A 20,378-nucleotide genomic window follows, 5' to 3' on the forward strand; every position below is an offset into this window, starting at 1 on the left:
AGACATCTCTTCTTTGTCTCTTGGTTCATCAAATACATGCCTACTAGAGAGATAGATTCTACTCACCCTCCCGTCTGTAAAACAGTGACTTTGTTCTTCATTAATGAAGAAAAAGCGAGTCTAATCTTTTAATTCACACTTCTGCAAGCAGGAAACTGAACTTTACGGCATTAAAAGGACTTCACAGATTCTCTCTCCACACTCATAAACAGACACCCATCATTCCTCTGAACTGAAGTACTGTGCTGCTTTTTGACACAGATTGGGAGTTTATTCACACATCACATACTACAGTGGGTAATGTATTCAAGAAACATTGAACAGCGCTGCCACATATGACACAGGAATCAAACAAACCAAATAAAGAAGAAGAAGAAGAAGAAGACACTGAACCCTTTCTTCGCCGTTATATAAAAATAGTGTTGCTACAAAAGTATAAATTAGGCTTACTAATAAGACAACTGAGATCTGAAGCTACACAGGAATCTGCTGCCAAAGTGCGATAAAAAAGACCAAAAAAAAAAAATAAACAACAGAGAATAAAGATCCAACACATTTTTTTGCATTTTAGCAGAGTATAAAAAGGAAGTAATGCCTGTAAAGTAGGATGAAAGCAACACTAGTTTCTTAACCTGAATTGATAATACAGACTATAATCCAGAGTTCAAACAGAAAGCATCTCCATGTTAGCATTCTTATACCATATTGTTTTTACAATTATCATCTGAATAAGTTAAAATCCTGAAACAAAAGAAAACTTACAGCTGGATAATAACAGTATCTAAGTTGAGTTTTCTATTATATCAAAAAACCTTTTATTTTGAAATGCTACTGTAGAAAATAGAGGTATAATGTTATTGGTGTTCCCTACTGTATCTTTGAAATGAAGGCTCCCCCTTGTGGCATAAAAACAGCAGTTCTTCTGTATTTACATATCACATCCTCTGAAAATGGATGATGTCAACCCGGAGACAAGAAAAAAAATAAAAATAATAAAACACCAACCCATGATGAGCGTCGCTACTCCCACCTCGAGAGGTTCTGAATCCAGCCTGGGGTTGCTTCTCTGTCTCGGGGTGTTTTTTTTTTAAAGAAGTCATAAACCAGTGTTTCTCATCAGATGTTATTGAACCATGTTTACTTTATATATCAGTAATCTAATAAAAGCATGCATATCTTAAGATATAATTCTCATTAAATCAACCCAAAAAAGAGAAGCTATTTCTGAGTGGAATTAGGTTGACATCAATGCGTCAACAATGGCATTTAGTCCCAGAGTATATTCTATTTAAAATACTTATTTAAAAAGTGTAAGAAAAATCCCTTCATGAGTTCAACTGAGCATCACGGCTTGAACAAATGTACAGTATTTTGACTAGATCTTTTGACTAAAGCTTCAATTTGTATCGACAACTGATTTCCAATCTTTAAAGAACAACATTACCTTCAGAGTATACCGAGGTCAAACATCAGGACCGGTGCTTTGAAATCAAGCAAATTTAAAATACAATTTACAGCATTTTGTTTTGTCTTTTTTTTTTACCAAAATATAAACGTGACACAAGTCGGTTTGAAAACAGCAGAGTACAGATTGATTTCAGGTAAGATGATCACGTTGACATAAGAAGTCTTTCTCAAAGCATACAGAAGAAGAAGAAGAAGAACAGGTGAACTGTTTGAACCTGGATAAACAAAGCAACCCAAACATTAAACTTCCTTTCAGAAACTTTGAACGTTTTAAATCAACCCCTCACAGAGTAACTTAACACCCTCTGAAAATGTTGTGTTTACTGACCTCCTGTGGTTTAAAGCTGAAGTAGGCAACATTTTTTCATACAAATTTTGGCTCTACCGACACGTTTTGATCATTGCATGTCAATGAACAACTAATTAAAATGTTCTTTAGAATAAACGTGTCTGATCTGAAACCACCCTTTGTCTCTACTTCTTTAAAGAACCTACCCGGTCTGAATCAATCAACCAATCGGGGCTATGTTACACGCAGCTAACCAATCACAGCGACTCTGTAAAAACTCGTACGACGTGGCTTTCATGCAGCGTGTGTCGACAGCTTTTCTCTCTCTCAGAACCAACTGAAAGCGAACAGATCGGCTAGAACATTCATTATCTTCAGGTAAGCTAGGACCACGGAGATGCTAACCGCGCTGGCCGTGCCACTTCTTTTAAAGCTTTTCTCCCTCCTTACATCAAAATCATCCATACTAAGAATATACTGTTTCGTAATTAAACCTTGTGGGGGGGTAGTTTGTTTCAAATGCGGCCTTAATTCAGGAAAACAAGTTAGCACTGAAGGTAGGTGGCGCTATAGGCGTGTTGGTCGCTTTGGGTTTGGCAAAAAAACCTTCACTCGTGGCGGTGCGGAGGGCGTAACGGCTGTACGGCAAACACTCTTGGTTACTTTTTAACTTTTCTGGGATGCATACTGCAGTGTTTCTGCCCTCTGAGTCAGACATAAGTATCTTAGTGGAACGGACAGTTTGTAGTGACAACGGTTGGTGTGTCGTGAGGTCTGGTGCGTCATTTAGTGGGAGGGGCTTTTTACGTAGTGGTATGAGGTAGCAGAGGGTGAGAGGTCGAGAGGGAAGGTTTGTTTTTCTTTCCATTAGAATGTTCATGTTGCTTACTGCCACTTTAACGTCTCACCTGCCTGCGGTGATGTACAGGTATCCTTTGAGACACTGTGACATCACTGCGGGGTGAAACAGGGCATGTTTCTAAGAATAGAGCAGAAACTTTGTCGGGGGGGGGGGATCAGAGAGGTTCTTCTCATCCGGGTGTTAAGTTACTCATCAAGGAGAGAAAGGCATTTCTGAACATAAATACAAGAAGCTGTTCATGAAGGTACGGTAAGCATTTTTATAAGAGAAGACTGGACAAAGTGCGTTCAGCTGGACTAAAAATAATCTCATTTCTCTCCCCTCGTCTTTCCACTCGATGCCTTTCCCTCGGATGCCCTTTAATGTCCCGTGTGCAGTGTACTGACTTGCTACTTTCTGTGTCCTTAACACTTAACCGTCCCTGTAGATCATTCATGTTCCTACTGGCCGACCATGCAAATCTGTGAGGTTTACAAAGTTAACACAAGTTGATCTTTAACTTACTGAAGTCGTCACCACACAGGCTAAGACTGAAGTGTATATTTGAAATTGAGGCAGACGTGTTATATGATTGTATCTTAAGTTGAAATTGGGCCTGAAGCTTGGAAACAAAATAAGATTTGATATATTTCTGTTAATGACGAGAGTGTTCTCTGCATGTTTTTATATTTCAATATGCTCTAAAAACAAACATTGTGGTTTCTTGTCGTACACTTTATGTTTGTGCTTGAGTATAGTCATTGTTGAAATAATTCCTGATCCATTCAATGAACAGATAGATGACTCAAAAAAAAGAAAACATGTTCAGTAAGTTGCTTCTTTCCAAATGATGGGATTTCTAAGTATAAAACACCTTAAAAAATACCACAGATGTCCATTTTTACATATGACCACTAGAGGTCACTGTTTCCATTCATCAATCACAAGTCCCTTTGAGTCAAGAGGAGTGAAAAAAAAAGGAGGAAAATAAATAAATACAAGCATTAGAAAAGATGGTGAAAAGAAGGCCATTAAGAAGAATAAAAAGGCATGACGTCGGCTCCGACTGAAGGATTTAAGGTGATCGCATGAAAAAAGACTTAAGGCCCAAAAACAGAGATGACCAACTCGTACTTGACCGATTAGTACCAAAGGCAACAAACTAAAGTACAGTAAAACTTTCCATTCATCCAAGTCATTTGAGGAGGTATCGTCTCGTTTAAACGTATACTTACAATCCATTAAAAAAATAAATAACTCGACTTCGTTAGTATGCATGTGTTGACTTTCATGAATGTACTGGCAGAAATTGCTTCATCCTGAAAAAAAACAAAAATAAACAATAATCCCTCAGTGGTGCGGTTTTTTTTTGTTTGTTGCAAATGGCACTAAATGTGTTTGGGGTGGAACGCATCGCAAAAGTCACAGTTCAGCACATACCTCGGCGTTGAGGTCACAGTTTGGTGTGTTTTTTTTTTTTTGTTTTTTTTTTCAGTACAGTGAGGAAAAAGAGTTGTGGTGCCAACGTGGGTGCACTCATTCCTGAGAAAATCCCGTTCATTTCACAAACAGAAAAAATAAATGTATCCTTTATCATAATAATATGAATAATAATGATAATAATGATAATAATGACCTGTAGGAGTGTCATGAACAGTCGTTTGTATTCGGTTAAGTTGGAACGTATGCCCTAAGATAAAAGCTTATTGCCATAAAAATGGAGCTTACACGAGGAAGACGACTTATATATTAAGATTGATAAATGAGGAAAGAATAATAAATTAAATAATAATAGTGTTCCTATGTGTAAGTCTTTTCTAATTAAGCTTTAAAGAACAAAAAAAAAATCTCACACACACACATATGCACACAGTGGGAAGGATTTATGTCATTAGGAATTAAATCCTTGCCTACAAGCTTACCAAACTGACGGCTAATAATATTAGTGCGCTTTAAGGGAGGGCAACGCACAGGAAAAAAAACACCTCCCGGGTATAAAGAAGAGTATTAATGAAACCTATAGTGGACTGTATGTGACATTGTGATACTCCTGAATTATTATCAAGCCAGACAAGATGGCCTCTAGGTGTCATTAGTGTGTAGTCCGGACATAAACTTGAAGGATGATTTGTGATTGATTCATCCAATGAGTTGTTTTAATTTCCTGTTTGTTAAACCACCTGATTTACAGTGAAGCTAAATGAAATCATAAAAAAGAAAATAAAAAGCTCAACCCAATGTCGTCTTCTTTTTTCAACTTGACTTTATGATCCTGGCCTTTCTGTGCAAACCTGGGCTTTTGATTGGTATATCTTTTGGTAGAAAAATGTGTCAGTAGAAATCAAAAATGCATGTTTTATATTAGCCAGAATGCGAAACGTTCTGCCGCTTACAGCCTGCCATTTAAAGGCAGAATACTTTCGTCCCTGTTGTGCATCGTGTACCATGTTTAGCACACAGTCACAGAATCATGGGGGTGAAGTTGTCCCACCCATGATCTGCCATCGGAGGTGGTGAGAGAGGCGTAACAGGGGGACGAGCGATCAATGTGAAACCACCAGCGCTGTTTGTGTGTGTGCATGCCTGAGTGTGTGTTTGTGAAGCTCCCGCTGTGTGCTCACACGCTGTGCTCCTCGCGCTCCTCTCCGTGTCCTCTAACGCCTTCATGAATTATGAATTCACACACACTGGGACGCCTATGTTTTGTTGTAACGGGTGCAATGTGTAAGAACAGAGGCGTTATGAAGGCAGGACTTCGTCACAGCGCTGTTGGGGAAGTTGTCTGTAAGCGGCTTTAGATTCATCAGTCGATTTATGTTCCAACCCTCGTCTATGGTCATGAGCTTTGGAAAGTGACTGTAAGAATGAGACCACAGATAGAAGTGGCCTAAATGAGGAGCTCAGAGTCGAGCTGCTACTCCTTCACACAGAAGCCAGTTGGGGGCGGTCTGTGCATCTGATTAGGATGCATCCTTAGGGGGCTCACTTTGGAGGTTTTCCTCCGAAGCCTGCAGCCCCTGCGACCCGACCCCCAGATAAGCTGATGAGTAAATCTGGATTTTAATTGCTCAACTTGAATAATTAGGTTAAAAAATGTGTTTTAATCCAATAGTCTAAATTGATATTCTAAAAGTTGAATAATTCCATTGAAAAAATGTATTAGTGGAAACCGAGTTCACGTTTCTAATGACACATATTTCTGCCGATACACATCTAGCAGCAAAAGAGCCCTTTCAGTTTGTTTTTTTTTAAAATAAATTTTGTAACATAAACAAAAAGGAAAACATCATATGATCATGAATGTTTTATCAGCTGCTTTAATTGAAAAATGCATGCAGAGCAGCGCATGCAAATGATGCACAGCTACATATTTAGGCCACTGAAGGAAACATCTAATTGGATGTTATTTTCCTGTGGCTGAATGGGTTGCAATATGTTATGGTGGTGCATGACGATAAACCATAAACCTGGTTTAGTTCATTGTCAGAGGTGCATTGGCAGTGAGGATTCACCACTTGATTTGATGTCATACACCAACTGAAACAACTGTTCTCAGACTTACTGCTATATCTCTTGATAATATGAAGAACTGTTTCCAGAGTTGTATGACACGAGCTTCAAGCAGTGAAAGCTGACTTTACCTGAATATGTTGCCATCCAGAGAGAATAACAGCATTATAGCCTTTAGGCTGGAGGAATTCAAACTACTGGCCGTGATACGACTGAAACTGACTCTGCTTATTGGTGCGTCCCAAAACGAGGGAGGCATCACAAACAGGACTATCTTTTGAGATAAACCGTTCCACCCCGTCTTTTTTGTCCACTGTACTTAACAACAGTCCCTTCTCCGTAGAAAATATGGAATAAGCCGTGTTGTTTTTAAGGGTGATTGTTACCTGTACATTGTGGGTTTCCTGTAAGTATTTGTCTCGAGAAGTATATTCATTTCAAACACGTTTCAGTTTACAGTAAGTCTAAACCTACAGTATATAAATAATAGTCTTCAGTCATTGGTTGGAGGTGAAGGTTTGGTTGGTTAGGATTGGTTGGATTTTTTTCTTTTAGCCCATGTTGGAGCGAAGGAAAATTAGTTTGTTCATCTCCTCTGCGGTTACCTGCTGCCTCCTCTTCATCGCCAGACTCTGCTCACACACAGTCACACACTGGCTGCTGATGCCCACAGCAGGCACGGCGAGCAGCCACAGAGCCAGCCGAGACAGCTTGGGGAACTTGTCCCCCACTGCTGAGCTCCAGTACTGGAAGAGGTCAGGCGTGCCTTGGAGAAGAGGTTCGGCCAGGTATCGAAAAATCTCTTGTCTGACTTGGTTTGGACTCTCGCCGTTTCCGGACACCGTGCAAGTCGAGATCCCCGCTAAGGTGCCACCATTGTTTCCCCCTCCCTCTATGCGACTGATTTTAGGGGTTGGCGGGCCGTCGGTGTCGCGATCATCACCACCTGACCCTCCGCCGCCTGTCATACCTCCATCCCTGTTTTCAGCAGCCATTTCACACGCACGGGAGATTATGTCTTCATGCTGATAGGCCGGCACTGAACGCAGCTTGATTTGTGGGTCCAGGATCATGGCGACCTGGTGGGCCCGTTCAACCTAAAAACAGAGAAACATTTCAATGGATAATATGCAACCGTTAAATACCAAGGCTCCCTTTACAGGTTACTGAAGGGCAATATCATTTTTGGTACTAATCGAACAAACTGTCAAGTATGAAGGGATGGCATCAAATGTCATTTTTTTGTGCTCAAATTTTGTAAGTTTTAAACAAAGTTCTTGTGCATCTTCTTTGGGTGGTAAAAAAAATATTTGCAAACTATTTATTTAATAAAATTAGAGAAAGAAGGAAGAACTTTTTAAAAAAGAACCCTTTGAGATATTGAGGAATTACAAAAAAGAATCATTGATGAATTCATTTTAGAATCATTATCGGCATTTGTAAAATTCAACAAAAGCAGCCAGTACCAGAAAAGCCTTTGCACATCAATATTGTTATTTATCTGCCCTGAAATAAATTAGTTTGTTTAATCAGAAATTAAATTGCTCTTCAACGATGCAACGCCACATAACAGGTTGGACTTTGTTGCCACAATGGATGTATTAAGCCTGGCATCAGTTACTACAGTTTAACAGTGGAAAAGATGTCCTGCTTCCAGCTTATACTTTGTGGAGACAGGAAGCTGCAATGCAGAGATCTCATCACTTTGCTAATTTAAAGATTTAATTTGAGCAATACCTTGAAATTTTCCTTGAGTGCTTCCAGGAAGTAGTGGCAGAGTTTGCTAGCCGTGCCGGTTCCAGCTTCTCCCGCCTTTGATGTGAAAAACTTCTCCAGGCGGAGGTAGACAGGCAGCACCTGCTGTAAGGTCGGTCGCCTCTGGCTGCTCAGCTCCAGAGCTGCCAGGCGCAGAGGAGCCAGCAGACAAGCCAGCGTCCCTAACAGATGCTTGTTGAGACCTTGGAGGAGTGGAGCCGTGGCCTTGCTGCGTCCATAAGTTTCACATATGTGTTCAAAGTGGACATGGACCTGCAGGAGAGCCTCAGCCATACGATCCCAGCATGGCGGGGTGGGGCATTGTGCGAGGCTGTTCTGTGCGCCTTCCTCAGTTGTGCTTGTGGACGAGTTGTTGCTCTGTTCCTCGCGCAGGGACAGCGAGGAGTAGGAGGCGATTTCTCTGCATGTTGAGAGGAGCTCAGCCAGATCGTGAAGGCCGCGAGCCTGGAGGCTGCGCTTCCCGAGAACGGCCTGGACAACGGCACCGAGAGAACAACCGGCGCATCGCAAGCATATCCTGCCCCGACCACCGCCAAGAGGGGACCCGGCAATACCTGCCGCCCACACTCTGGACTCTGAGACATACACGGTGCGAATGTCTGACATCACAAACTCGGACAGCACGTTCTGCACCCAGTGGTGAATCTGCTCGGGCCCCTCCCTCGGCTCCGCCTCCCTCACGCCCAGCACGTAGCGCTTCAGTCTGGAGCCCTCCACCTGGTAGGCTGTGAGGACATAGCAAGCGTCTGGACCTGAGGTCTGGGAGTGGCAGGTGACGGCGATGCCCAGAGACGTGTTGGAGCCCAGAGCACACGTGACTTTGACTTTGACTTGGTTGTACATGCGGGGCAGCTGGCGCAGTGCCAAGGCACTCATGTTACCGAAAGCGTCACGGGTGGAGTAGGCTCCATGACGAGCACCCGTATCCACAAGAGTCTGCGCCAGCTTCAGGAAGTCCTTGCTGTTGAGAACGTTCAGCATTCTCAGATCTGTGCACATTACCCGTAAGAGACGCTCTGCTACCTGCTGTCGCTCCTTCTCAGGCAGTCCGTTATTCTCTGTCAGCACACACAGCATAGGGATGGATAAGTAGAATATAACATTAATATAATCAATCTGAAAAAGTTAAAATTACACATAAGAAAGACGGATTCTTAGGGAACGATAAGACACATGGAAACAAAGCTGACTTTCTTAAAACACATGCTGATTTCAAACTTTAAAGCTCCTGTGAGGTTGTTTTTGTCGATGTTTGATGCCCCCGGTGGACAAAGCAGTACCTCTTATCTCTTGGCTGATCTTCTCCTGTACATGTCTAAGGGTGTTTTCTAACATAGAGTCGCATCCTGCTGTCTTTAAACAGTCATACATATATCACTCATTGTGAATCTTTGCTTTGGAAAGGGTTAGGGTTAGTGGGCTGTAACGCACTTCATCCGACACCTACCCCCCGACAGCTGTTACAGACGTCAAAAATCACGACAGAGAAATTGGCAGTGTTGTCGCTCATGGTGCCGGTTGCTTTTGTAGGTTATTTAGAGGCATTAATATTAATTTCAGTCTCTTTCATAACTGGGTAAAAACTCCTCACAAGGGCTTTAAAAGAGAGATTTTTAAATATCAGTCATATTATCACTATGGATATATAAATGATATGCTTACGGCTGACGGTGTGATTTCTCTGGCTGATGCTTTGAGGCTGGATTTGTAGTTTAACTGAGGGATGGGCCGGGGTCTGAGAACCTCTCCACAGCGGCTCTTGAAGACTGGGAGCAGAGGAGGTTTTGGGAGAGTCGCCTTTGGTGTGGTTCTCGTTGTCCGCTGAGGAGGTACACAGATGGAACATCAGGCAAGGTTGAAAAAAACAGTTAACGGTTCAAATAGAGAGAGTTTTTTTTTGGTTTTATTAAGTAAACCAAATACAAAACAAATATACAACATACTGTGACTGCTCGATTCTGCTTACAGTAAAGAGTGCATCTAAAACCAGCCATGCCAGTTCACAACAACATAAAGCTGTTACAGAATTTGCTTCCTCATTCATTTCTCACAATGGATCATCCACTAATCTAGCCGGGCGGAATAAGTCTCTGAGCAAATATGCTACATTATCAACAAGTGCAAAGTTCTTTCTGAATTTCTGAAACGTGGATAGAAGTATTTTAAGACCCTTTTTAAGAAGTTGGTAACTGAGGGATTCTAACTGCATGCAAGGAAAGTCAACATCACTCATTCATTAGAGGAGAAACATTTGTACCAAATTCATTTATGACATAAAAATACATTTGGTGGTTACAGCTTCACAGATATGGCCATTTGTTTGCTTTCCTTTTTCTACGTTTTATTCTTCTTATTTGTGATATCCTGTCGTCATGACTTTCAACTGTGGTTTGCTTGGAATTGGTGTTATCAACATTTACATACCAACAGATTCATTATTAATCATATAATCTGATGACAACGCATTTCTGTAGTACAGACATGTTGCCAACAAATTTGTGTATTTTAGACAGTGTGCACTTTTTTATTATTTAAAACTAAGAATTAGTGAGCACCGATAGCCTAGTGGTTATGTTGCGCACCCCATGTACAGAGACTACAGTCCTTGTTGCAGTGGCTGTGGGTTTCGAATCCGACCTCAGCTCTTTGCTGCATGTCATCCCCCCGCCCTCTCCTCCCACCATATCCTGTCTCTCTTCAGCTTTCATATCCAATGTAAGGCAAAAAGGCCCAAAAATTGACTTTAAAAAGTAAGAAATTACCCAATATCAGGTGCCTAGGACTTAAGGAAAAAAGTTGGTGGTTTATAGTTTGATTTTTAATACAAACATATTGTAGCAGGTTTAAACATCTTGTATCCTGACAACCCTAGTTATATGCATGATGCACAGAGGTAAAGTTTGTATCCAGCAGCCTCAGAACCAGATCTGCAACAACCCTCATTAACACTACATATTCATTCAAACTCTATACAAGAATGCTGCGTCATGTGCAGTGATCATGTGCCTACATTTTAATTAAAAATTATGATTTTTCTGTGATCAAAAAGACTTTCACATGCATGGCAGCAGCAGACGCACGGTGTGTTCACATTCTGCATTTGTCTTTGTCGAGCTTTAACATGCAGTAGCAGTCAGTCGTGGACTCACCGGCGTGGGACTGCATGTGCTCCAGCAGGTTGTTGTAGAACTGGAACTTGATGCCACAGGCACCACAAGTGTATGGTTCTAAAAAAACAATCACACAAGGCCCAGAAGAGTGTTGACTCTTTTGTCAGAGCAGAAAATGAATACACTGCATTTTATGTCCCATCTATTATCCCGGATCTGTACTGTTTCAGCAGCTCCGAATGTCAGTTTCCTGTAATTCCACGAGGTAAATATTTGTTGCTTCTGATATTTGTGGAGCCCAAATTGACTCACATTTGCAGCAAGTTGTTCTGAGAAACTGTGATGCAGCTGTTGTGTTACTGTGCCAGTGATTGCAGTCGTGGCTTCCTGCTGGCCTAGCAGCTTAAGGCACTGACTGTGTCATAACAACCCTGGTGTGAATGTGGCCAAGAGACTTCGTTTCATGTCTTACCCTCTCCTTCTCCCAAGTATTGACAATTTTTTTCAGTATTTGTCCAATAAATACAGCATACAATAAACATGCACATGATTACAATTTTAAAGAAATGCACAGAAAACAGTTGCAGCTTCTCTGACAATAATTGTCTAGCAAAAAATAATCTTGTAACAGTTTTAGTCTGACTATGCTTTGATATTTATACCAAAGCTAAAAGGAGAAAAACAGTGCATAATAGGGAAACTGTTTGCACCAAACAATGACATGAGGCATGCCAGAAAAAAAAGGGAAAAATGTAAAGGGTAAACGCATGCCAATTTCCTGTTTTTACAGGTAGGTGGGGTTGGACTTACTCTGGGATGTAACGAAGGTACTGGCCACCAGAGGGCTCGGAGTTCCTGAGGACAAGCAGATAGGGAGGGAGTTAACACTGCAGGCACAGTGAGCCTTTTTTTTTTTTTTTTCTTTTCTTGTCTATTCAATCAGTGTCCTTTGTGTTATCTTGAATATACAAGCATACATAAAAATGTGTTTTTATATCCATGATTCAGTGCTAACATGAGATGCCTTAAAGCATCTGTCTGTACTTTTTGTATCTTCTCGTGTTCCTTGAATATTGGTGAAGAAGAAAAAAGCACACACACAAAAAAAACAAGGTTATGTCTGAAAGGAATTACATCCTTAGGTTTAAAGTTTGAGGAGTACTAAAGACCATTCTGCATCACTTTGACAGTTTAGGTTTGGTTTGATGGGTTTGAATGTCCAGGCCTGTAAAAATAAGAACATTAACTGCAAGAAATCATCACTTTGAGATTCAAATCCAGCCGATTCATACACTTCAAAACTCTAAACATACTTCAAACCGGTGAGAAAAGCAGGGACAAAACAGCACAGGCAGAAAACTTTCACAGCCGTGTCCATTTTGCAGATTCTTTCCCCCCTCATGCAGGACAACGTAACCAACAGTAAGAGGCTGATGAAGGAAATCTGTTTTCATGGCCTTTAATTGCAAGTCTATTTTTGGGTCATTGCTTTGATTTGTGGCAGCTGTTATCAGAGCCAAAGGTGATCCAACATGTTATTCAACAAGGTCTCCATTTTCAGGGTCTGAGTGTGGACTGGAATAATAGAGCTCTTAGACTAGAGTTTTATATAGTAACAGTTGATGCAAGGTAGGTCACACAAACCTCTTTACATCCTCTCCGCTCCTCCTCCATCTCAATTTCCAGCCCGGGCAACTGAAAATACTTTTCACCGTTCGAGCAGAAATGATACATTTCCACACAAGTACACAAACGTCCACATAAAGTAAGTGACTCAGTGCTCACCGCTTGAATTCTGCGAGCTGTTTGTGTCAACCAGACTAGACTGAATTGCACTTTCCAGCTTCCGCCTGAATGGACTGTCTGTAGGTTAAAAACAGGAGAAGCAATGAGTGCCAAGCCAATAATGAAAAAACACAGATACTTTATTTCTAATTCCAACTATGGATCCACAAAACAGTTCAAATGGAACAAAGTCAAAGATATGCAAGTTATTCATCTTAACTAGTTTGCAGTGTACAAATTAATCTCGCTAACAGCCTCGACGAAAAGGATCCCAAATGCTCATATTACGTTTAAATATGGGTTTTAATTTCTCCTCTTCATTCCATCTTTTTGACCCACTTCTACGATGTGAGTGTGCTACGCTTTAAATAGTTCTTTATGGCAGCGCTCGTCTTAGCACAAAGATGGGGGGGGCGTTGCCATGAACCAAAAGATACTAAACTAGTTGGAAGAAAAAGAAAATTATTCAGGACAGCTAGAGAAGTTTTTGGTGAAGCACAGTAGTGGAAAACAATGAAAACAAGTTGTCTGTATAAAAGTTTGAAAACAGTGTCTGAAAGATATATCTATTTGAATTTGATCTTACTTGTTCAGTTAACTTAGAGTGTCTCATTAAGTTGAGACTAGGGTGGTCTCAATACAACAATCTTAGCTTTGATACAATACTAGTAAAAACCAAACAACATCAGTATCAGTCTGATCCCACAGCAGCAAAAACTTAAGTCCCAGGCAACTTCAGATATTTTTACTACATCTATTGTATCTTGTGAGACGCCAAAAGGACATGAGAGAGGGCAGTTTTTGCCGACTGGAGTGATTGAGTGGACCACTCCTGCTTTCTCGTTTATTTACAGCAGCTGTAAGTTAAACATACAACTGAAGAACTGTTTTTCTTTATTTTTTATAGCTTCCATACTTTTCCATTCTACAATCATTAAAGATCTGAGAATGTATCACTTTAAAACGTGGTATTAAATTCTATATCAAGATATCGGGGGGCCTGTAGCCTAGTGGTTAGTGCACGAGCCCTACATGAGGAAGTTAGAGTCCTCGAAGCAGGAGGATTGGCTTCCAATCCGACCTGTGTCATTCCCCACTCTCTCTCTCTCTCTCTCATTTCACACTCTATCCACTGTCTCTAAAATAACACCCAAGGGCCAAAAAATAAGCAAAATATCAAAACTTTAGACAACTTTAAACTAGACTGAAATTTTAAAAATCTGTGTTTCAGTATTAAATCGTTCTTCAAAGCTCCTGTGAGGAAGTTTTGGTTTGTGTAGACTTTGGCGCCCTCTGTGGACAAAGTGACAATGATTTTGTCCTGTACTGTACATGTGTAGATAAAAGTTATCTGACAAAAAAAACTATTATCCTGCTTTCTGTGAATAGTCAAACGTGTCATTCTGTGTGTGTTTCTGCTGTGGAACATGTCAGATTCGTCGGCGTGCGGTCAATCATCTCTTTCTGACACCTACCCCGCGGCAGCAGTTTCAGACATCAAAAAGAACAATATAGAAACAGTCAATCTAGTCAATGATGGTCTTGTTTTCTTTTGCAGGTCATAAAGAGTCATCAGTGTAATTTGCAGTCTGTTTCATGACTAATAAAAAAAACTCTCACAGGGGCTTTAATGTTTGTGATTCAATTATGATGTTATAGATTCCCAAGGCAATTAAAGAAGATTCATAACAAGAATAAAAAAAGTGTACAAAGCATCGTCAATAAAGCTGTAAAGACTATCCACAATAGGTTCATTTTTCCCAGAAGCATTACCACAAATACATTGGCAAGGTGACCCAGAACCTTAAATTCAGCCTCCTCGTGTTCTCTGAAATCCTGTTTCCACTCACTCAGTGTGTCACACTTCAGTCATAGCGAGCTGAATATCTAACACACCCTTACAGCAGGTCTGGGATATTACTGTGAAGGTCCCTGCTCTCAAAGCTCCCTATGTCAGTATTATGAATGTAAACCGACAGGCTGCCTTTCTGTAGTCATGCAGGCACACAGAAATATGCCGCCATTTTAAAAAAAGACATTATTCACAAGTACAGTCAATAGGGCTTTTGGTTTTCTGATCACATTCACGGGGTTGCTTTTCAGTTTTATCATCATCAAGCTATGATCAATTTCTTCCTGACTTGTTTTAAACATCCATTACACTTTGTCATGTTGCCAACCTTGGCTGGTTACAAAGCAATCAAGGTCTACATCACCAATCAGAGATATGAAATATGATGTCTTAATATAAAACTTGGCTCTGGGCACAAGGTAAAAACACACCCTCTCAAACTGATGTTAAGCGCATAATACTGATGCATTTTAATAAGCCACCACCTGGAATAGGAAGGACTATGTGTCTTTGTCTGTTGACTGTATAAGTGTTTAAATTACAAGGCATGCACATCTTGCTTACCACAATACAAGGATTGAACAAAGAAAAAAAAAATTGGAGGATAAAAAAACATGGTGCTTACTTTTTATCTTACCAGCTTGGCTGTGGCCAAATTTACTCATATCAATGCTTCCACATTCAGGTAACAGTGATGCCTTCATATCAAAGGAGCCTACATCAAAGACACATTCAAAGAGTCAGTTTGATCTCCAAGCTTATGCTTAGACTAGCGACAGCAGATGCAAAAATACAGATTTTATCCACACAAAGACATTGGTAACATGAAAACAAAATCCGAGATGTTCAAGAATGTTCATGAGATGATATCTTTGTACAAAGTGGCAGCCTTAAAAAAGGAACTCTTTAAATCTAAAATCTTCATACCCTTGGTATTGCAGCTTTAAGTCCTCACTAAAAAGGCTTACCCATTGGTGTGTGCAGAGCAACATGCTCCTGGTACGGGTTGAAGTACTTGTACTGCTTCCCACAGAACTCGCAGATGTAGCTTCCCGTTTCTACAGACAAGAAAACACACAAGTCAGACCTTTGATTGAATCCAGTGATTTTCAAAACCTGTATCATATCAATAAAGATCCAGTTTTTGGGTTAGTTGTGTTGAATAAAATAGAGGAAAGGTCATTTGGTTAATAATGTCTAATTTCATGAGGGAAAAAGCTGAAGAGAGGAGGTGGAGAAGAGGAAGGAGCTTACGTTTAGCAAAGACTAAATATTAGAGAACAAAATAACAAAAGGGGTCTCCCAGCATAGTGTGTGGAGGATGTTATCCCCCTATCAGTAGGAGTCATTAGTGAGGTGACAAGTGCAGGCTTCCCACCTGCGAAAACTGCCAATTGTGTCTGAAGGGACACCCGCTGCCGCCGGTTGAACCCACTGTCTCTGCGGAGGTGGGCGAGTGCTTTTTCGCCTGCGAAGGAGGACTTTTGGACTCATGTTCTGAAACCTTTCCAGTGTGGAGTTAGCTCATATGCTTAGTGTGACTTTTGGTTAGCGGATCAAAACCATGACTTAAGGTTGTTCATTACAAACTGTGTCCAGTGGCCTGAAATGGACACATGTAGACTTCCAGCTGTGTAGCATGTTAGGAACAATCAAGAGGAAGATTGTTGCACCCAAAGTCTTTTTTAAATGTGGTAATGCCATGTAAGCATACTAGGGCTGTCACTTTTTTCAAAAAAACAACTTCTGACCAATTTAGAACACGACGCGGTAATGTTTGAAGACAGTCGATTCGCTGCCGCGGTCACAAAAACAAAACAATTTAACCACTTCAATTTATTATTATATGGAGCTCGAGATAACAGGAGAGAATCTCAAAAGCTTTGGACTTAAACTGTGGCAATATAGGCGTCAAACCATAAGGACTGACATATTGCCAGACACACAAGTCTATCAACTTGACCCGGATCGAGTGCAGCTCTCTTTTTTATTGACAACATTACCTGCCGACGAGAACAGCCGTTCAGAGCGCACAGCACACAAGTATTTGCGAGCCAGCTTGGAGAGTTGCGGGTATAGTTCACCCTGGCTCTCTCCCCTAAAGCAGTGGGACGAAGAGTCTCCCTCATGTAGGTTTGCATCTCCTGAATCTAATTTGAACGTCTCATTACAGTAAGAATTTTAACTTCCCGCCCCAGGTTCGAATGAATGTTCGGATTTTAGATAAAAAGTGACAGCCCTAAAGCATACTTAGCTGTAGTTCTGATTTCCCCCTCTTTATATCCAGTAAATATATAAAATGTATATAATGATATGACAGAGTGTTAAAATGTCAAATGGTATCAGTTTAGTCAATTTCGTTCATAATTTGCTGCTAAAGCTACTTTATCTCAAGTACATCTTGTAATCTTGCTGCATTAAATGTGTGTTGAACTTAAAAAAAGAAAAAGAGTGCATCAAACAGTCTTACTCGGTCCAATTTTCTGGTAGGGTTCAACAGGCTCCTCCTCTTTAATGCCATCCACAGGTAACACTACCTGTTCATATGGATCTGAGAGAGACAGGGAGGAAACAAGCTAATAGATTTTGATTCAAAAGTTATTCAACTGGTCTGTAAGATAGATATTATTGATATCATTAGGATCTACACACGCTGTACAGTTTCTAAATCGTATTTGCATAATTTCAACATTTACATACCATCTTTGTATTCTTGTTTTGTTTTTCACACAAAATTACACAATGTGTTGGAGTTAAAAGGGAAAAGAAAATATATCTCAAAATACAGTTGCATACTACTACTAATGAGTTTCATATATAGATCATGTGACAAAAAGCCAACAGCTTAATTTTACAGTAAAACAATAAGAAATAAAGAAAATGTACCAGGAAGTAAAGTATTAAAAGTATATTTGCATCATTTCCAGTTACAGTGAAGAGAAGCTGAAAAACCTCCCGTTTTTATTCTCATGGCTATACCTTTGAAATGTATTTTTCACAAATTAGCATGAAGAGAAATTCTGTAGGTACGGGCTAAGAAAGAATCCTTTTCCGAAGTGAGAACAAACCTCTTCTAAAAATGTACCCGATAGTAGCGATATAAGCCATGCTTCTTGATTTTTTTCCCCCTGCAGAAAGGCAGCCTATTTTTCTGATCCCTTCCCCTTTAGCATGCTGCTGTGCTTTTGTTGCTGGTGCAAGAAATAGAGATTCTCCAGCGAGGGGAAAGTATGAAATGGGAAGTTCACTTATACATGACGTTCCAGTTCAGGACTCAGAGTTTCAAAGAAATAAAATATATATATATATTGTCATGCAAAAATTCAAAATTCATTCAGGGTTACCATCAACTGCATGCAGGTCACGATGCTCCTGGAAGCAGCTGTAGTATTTATACTTCTTGCCACAGATGTCACAGGAGTACCGGAAGTTATCTGCAGATGAGCACATTGAAGAGATATGGTTATAGTTGATCTGTGACTGATACACAGGCAGGCTCACAATGAATGTTAGCAGTATGGACAAGCAGTCATGTGTGCATGAATTCAAAACTTCACTCTGGGTTGATTTAGAGAGGAAACAAAATGACGTATTTTTGTAGGCCAACCCCGAAGTTAGCATCGCCATGGGGCCTTCCGAAAAAAGCCTATGGGATTTCTGCATCGGAAAAAAACTTCAGTTAGAGGCAAACCACCTCATGGCGCTAAAATGCTAAGATGACATGTTTGAACTGAACCTTGGACACTGCAGCTACAGAAAATAAACAAGGTTTGTTTATTTGGTTTTTAATAATGTTACTCGAGGCTGTACCAGTTGTGTAAAAGCTTTATCGTAGAGACTGACCGATTAATCGGCCAGCCAATAATATTGGCCGATAGGTATCGGATAATTTAATCACAGATATGAGCCGATATTACTCAATTTATTCACCAGTGAAACAGAGTTTCATTTGAGTTTCATTGTTTTCGGTAGCAGTTCCCTGTCAACAGTAGAGTGTGTTATATAGATTAAAAACAGCACTATCACTCTCCAGAGTGTAAAGCGGTGACAGACGTACGTGAGCAGATACTTTCCAATTGAGTGACCATTCTGTCTTCGTTATATATCTTATGAATGTGTAAATCTATATTCATCTCTACAGCTCAACGATAGATCTAAGAAAGATATCTTCCAATTTATCAGTATCAGATTTTTTCTCTCCCTAATATCCATATTATTATCAAACCCAAGAATCCCATATCGGTCGGGTCCTACTTTATAGTGTTCTCTTTTCACTGATTATCGTCATGCATTTACAAATGTTGTGCAATATGCTGTATGTTTGTGTTTTTCATTGGTATGTGCTTCTCTGTTTACATGTTGATTGTTTGTTATTTTAATTTGTAAGTTTGTAATTCTACTGTGGAGGCAGCTACATGTATGTAGCACTTGGAGTCCAAGACAAATTCCCCTACGCACAGTGATTTAATACGTTCAAAAAGGCAGCTGAACACCTTGTACCTTTTTCTTGTCATACTCAATTTGCTGAAAAAGTGCCACAGAAACATTCAGAACAAGCAGAATACTGTTTTTTAAATGATTCTACTTAAGAAAAATGAACACTCACAATAAGATTAAAATGCAAAGGAACAGATTGGACTGCACTGGGACAGACAGAGGGAGACTATATGAGATTAGATAAACAAGACAAATAGGCTGATGAATCCCTGAGGGACGAGTCAGAGAAGAGGTAATAATGATTTCATTATTTCTTTAATTAAGTGCTTTCAGATCTCCAAATCAGAAAAGCTACAGAAAATGTATGCACAAGTTCAGGTTTTTTTTTTCTTCACATTTGAATCTCATGAGCAGTATTTATAGAGTATTTATTTAAAGTTTATTTACATGGGGGACAAATATGAAGCAAGTAAACTGATGCCACGCACACTACAGCATTTATAGCTGAAGCTGATTTGCATTACCTTAAAATGAAAAGTTAATTCAGAAATGATGTTTGCACTTTTTCTGGTCAGACTGTACTCTCAGCAAACTGAATCTTATAAACTGGAATGTTACATTAAAATGTTGTTTTGACTCAAATTATGCAAAGATACATTTTATATATGTGCATCATAATGCCTCTTCTTTACATATGTTAAAGTGCATTAACTTGCTGGAGACATTTGTTGCCCTTTCTGAGGATATTTCTGTAAAGGGAGTGAAAGGATGATGTTTATTTGTTCTGCTCTGTCTAGTTAAGTTGCAGTGGGAAGAATTATGCAGCCAGGTGGCTTTTGACAAGAACTCCTGAAGTGCCTCTTGGCTCGGCATAGTAAAATACTGCCTGAAGACAATCTGTTATATTGACGGCTTGGCGTAGATCAACTGTAAGACCAAAGTTAATTTCTAAATTCCTTTCTCCATGTTTAGTTTTCTGTCCATGTCTGACACACGTTACACAGCAGAAGACCGCTGAATAACACACCAATGTGGCACATTCTTGGCTGAATTCCTAAAGTATATTAAATAATATTTAAATACTGTATAAAAACAATGAACACACATATAAAGGCACTTCTGTTTAGTTCCTCTTTTTTCACAACCACAACGTTTTATTCTAATCTTTAGCAGTGAGATCCTCTTCCTGCAGAAACAATCCATGGTCCTGTCAGACGTAGCAGATGAAGATGCTGGTTAAACAGCATGATTGTTCCACAGGGGAACAACATAAGACCTCACTAATGGTGCAGTTTGAGCTCACTACAAAAT

The 20,378-nt window shown here is 40.0% G+C and overlaps 1 protein-coding gene across 7 annotated transcripts in view; it reads right to left on the reverse strand.

Annotated features, from left to right (window-relative positions):
• Window positions 1-233: 233 nt before the first annotated feature.
• Window positions 234-20,378, reverse strand: part of znf618 (zinc finger protein 618) — a 39,208-nt gene continuing 19,063 nt past the window's right edge. The window contains exons 5-15 of one of the 7 annotated variants that reach the window (XM_061061977.1): window positions 17,975-18,064; window positions 17,101-17,181; window positions 16,009-16,098; window positions 15,599-15,688; window positions 15,256-15,345; window positions 12,779-12,856; window positions 11,804-11,848; window positions 11,033-11,110; window positions 9,546-9,704; window positions 7,845-8,941; window positions 234-7,204 (exon numbers count right to left, since the gene is read on the reverse strand). In XM_061061977.1, the coding sequence (XP_060917960.1) occupies window positions 6,659-7,204; window positions 7,845-8,941; window positions 9,546-9,704; window positions 11,033-11,110; window positions 11,804-11,848; window positions 12,779-12,856; window positions 15,256-15,345; window positions 15,599-15,688; window positions 16,009-16,098; window positions 17,101-17,181; window positions 17,975-18,064 (2,444 nt within the window). In that variant the 3' untranslated portion in view covers window positions 234-6,658. The remainder of the gene's footprint in view (window positions 7,205-7,844; window positions 8,942-9,545; window positions 9,705-11,032; window positions 11,111-11,803; window positions 11,849-12,778; window positions 12,857-15,255; window positions 15,346-15,598; window positions 15,689-16,008; window positions 16,099-17,100; window positions 17,182-17,974; window positions 18,065-20,378) is intronic. The other 6 variants (XM_061061980.1, XM_061061981.1, XM_061061978.1 and 3 more) reach the window with 6 other exon arrangements.

Source organism: Labrus mixtus, chromosome 17, assembly GCF_963584025.1.
Source record: "Labrus mixtus chromosome 17, fLabMix1.1, whole genome shotgun sequence".
Taxonomy (NCBI): domain Eukaryota; kingdom Metazoa; phylum Chordata; class Actinopteri; order Labriformes; family Labridae; genus Labrus; species Labrus mixtus.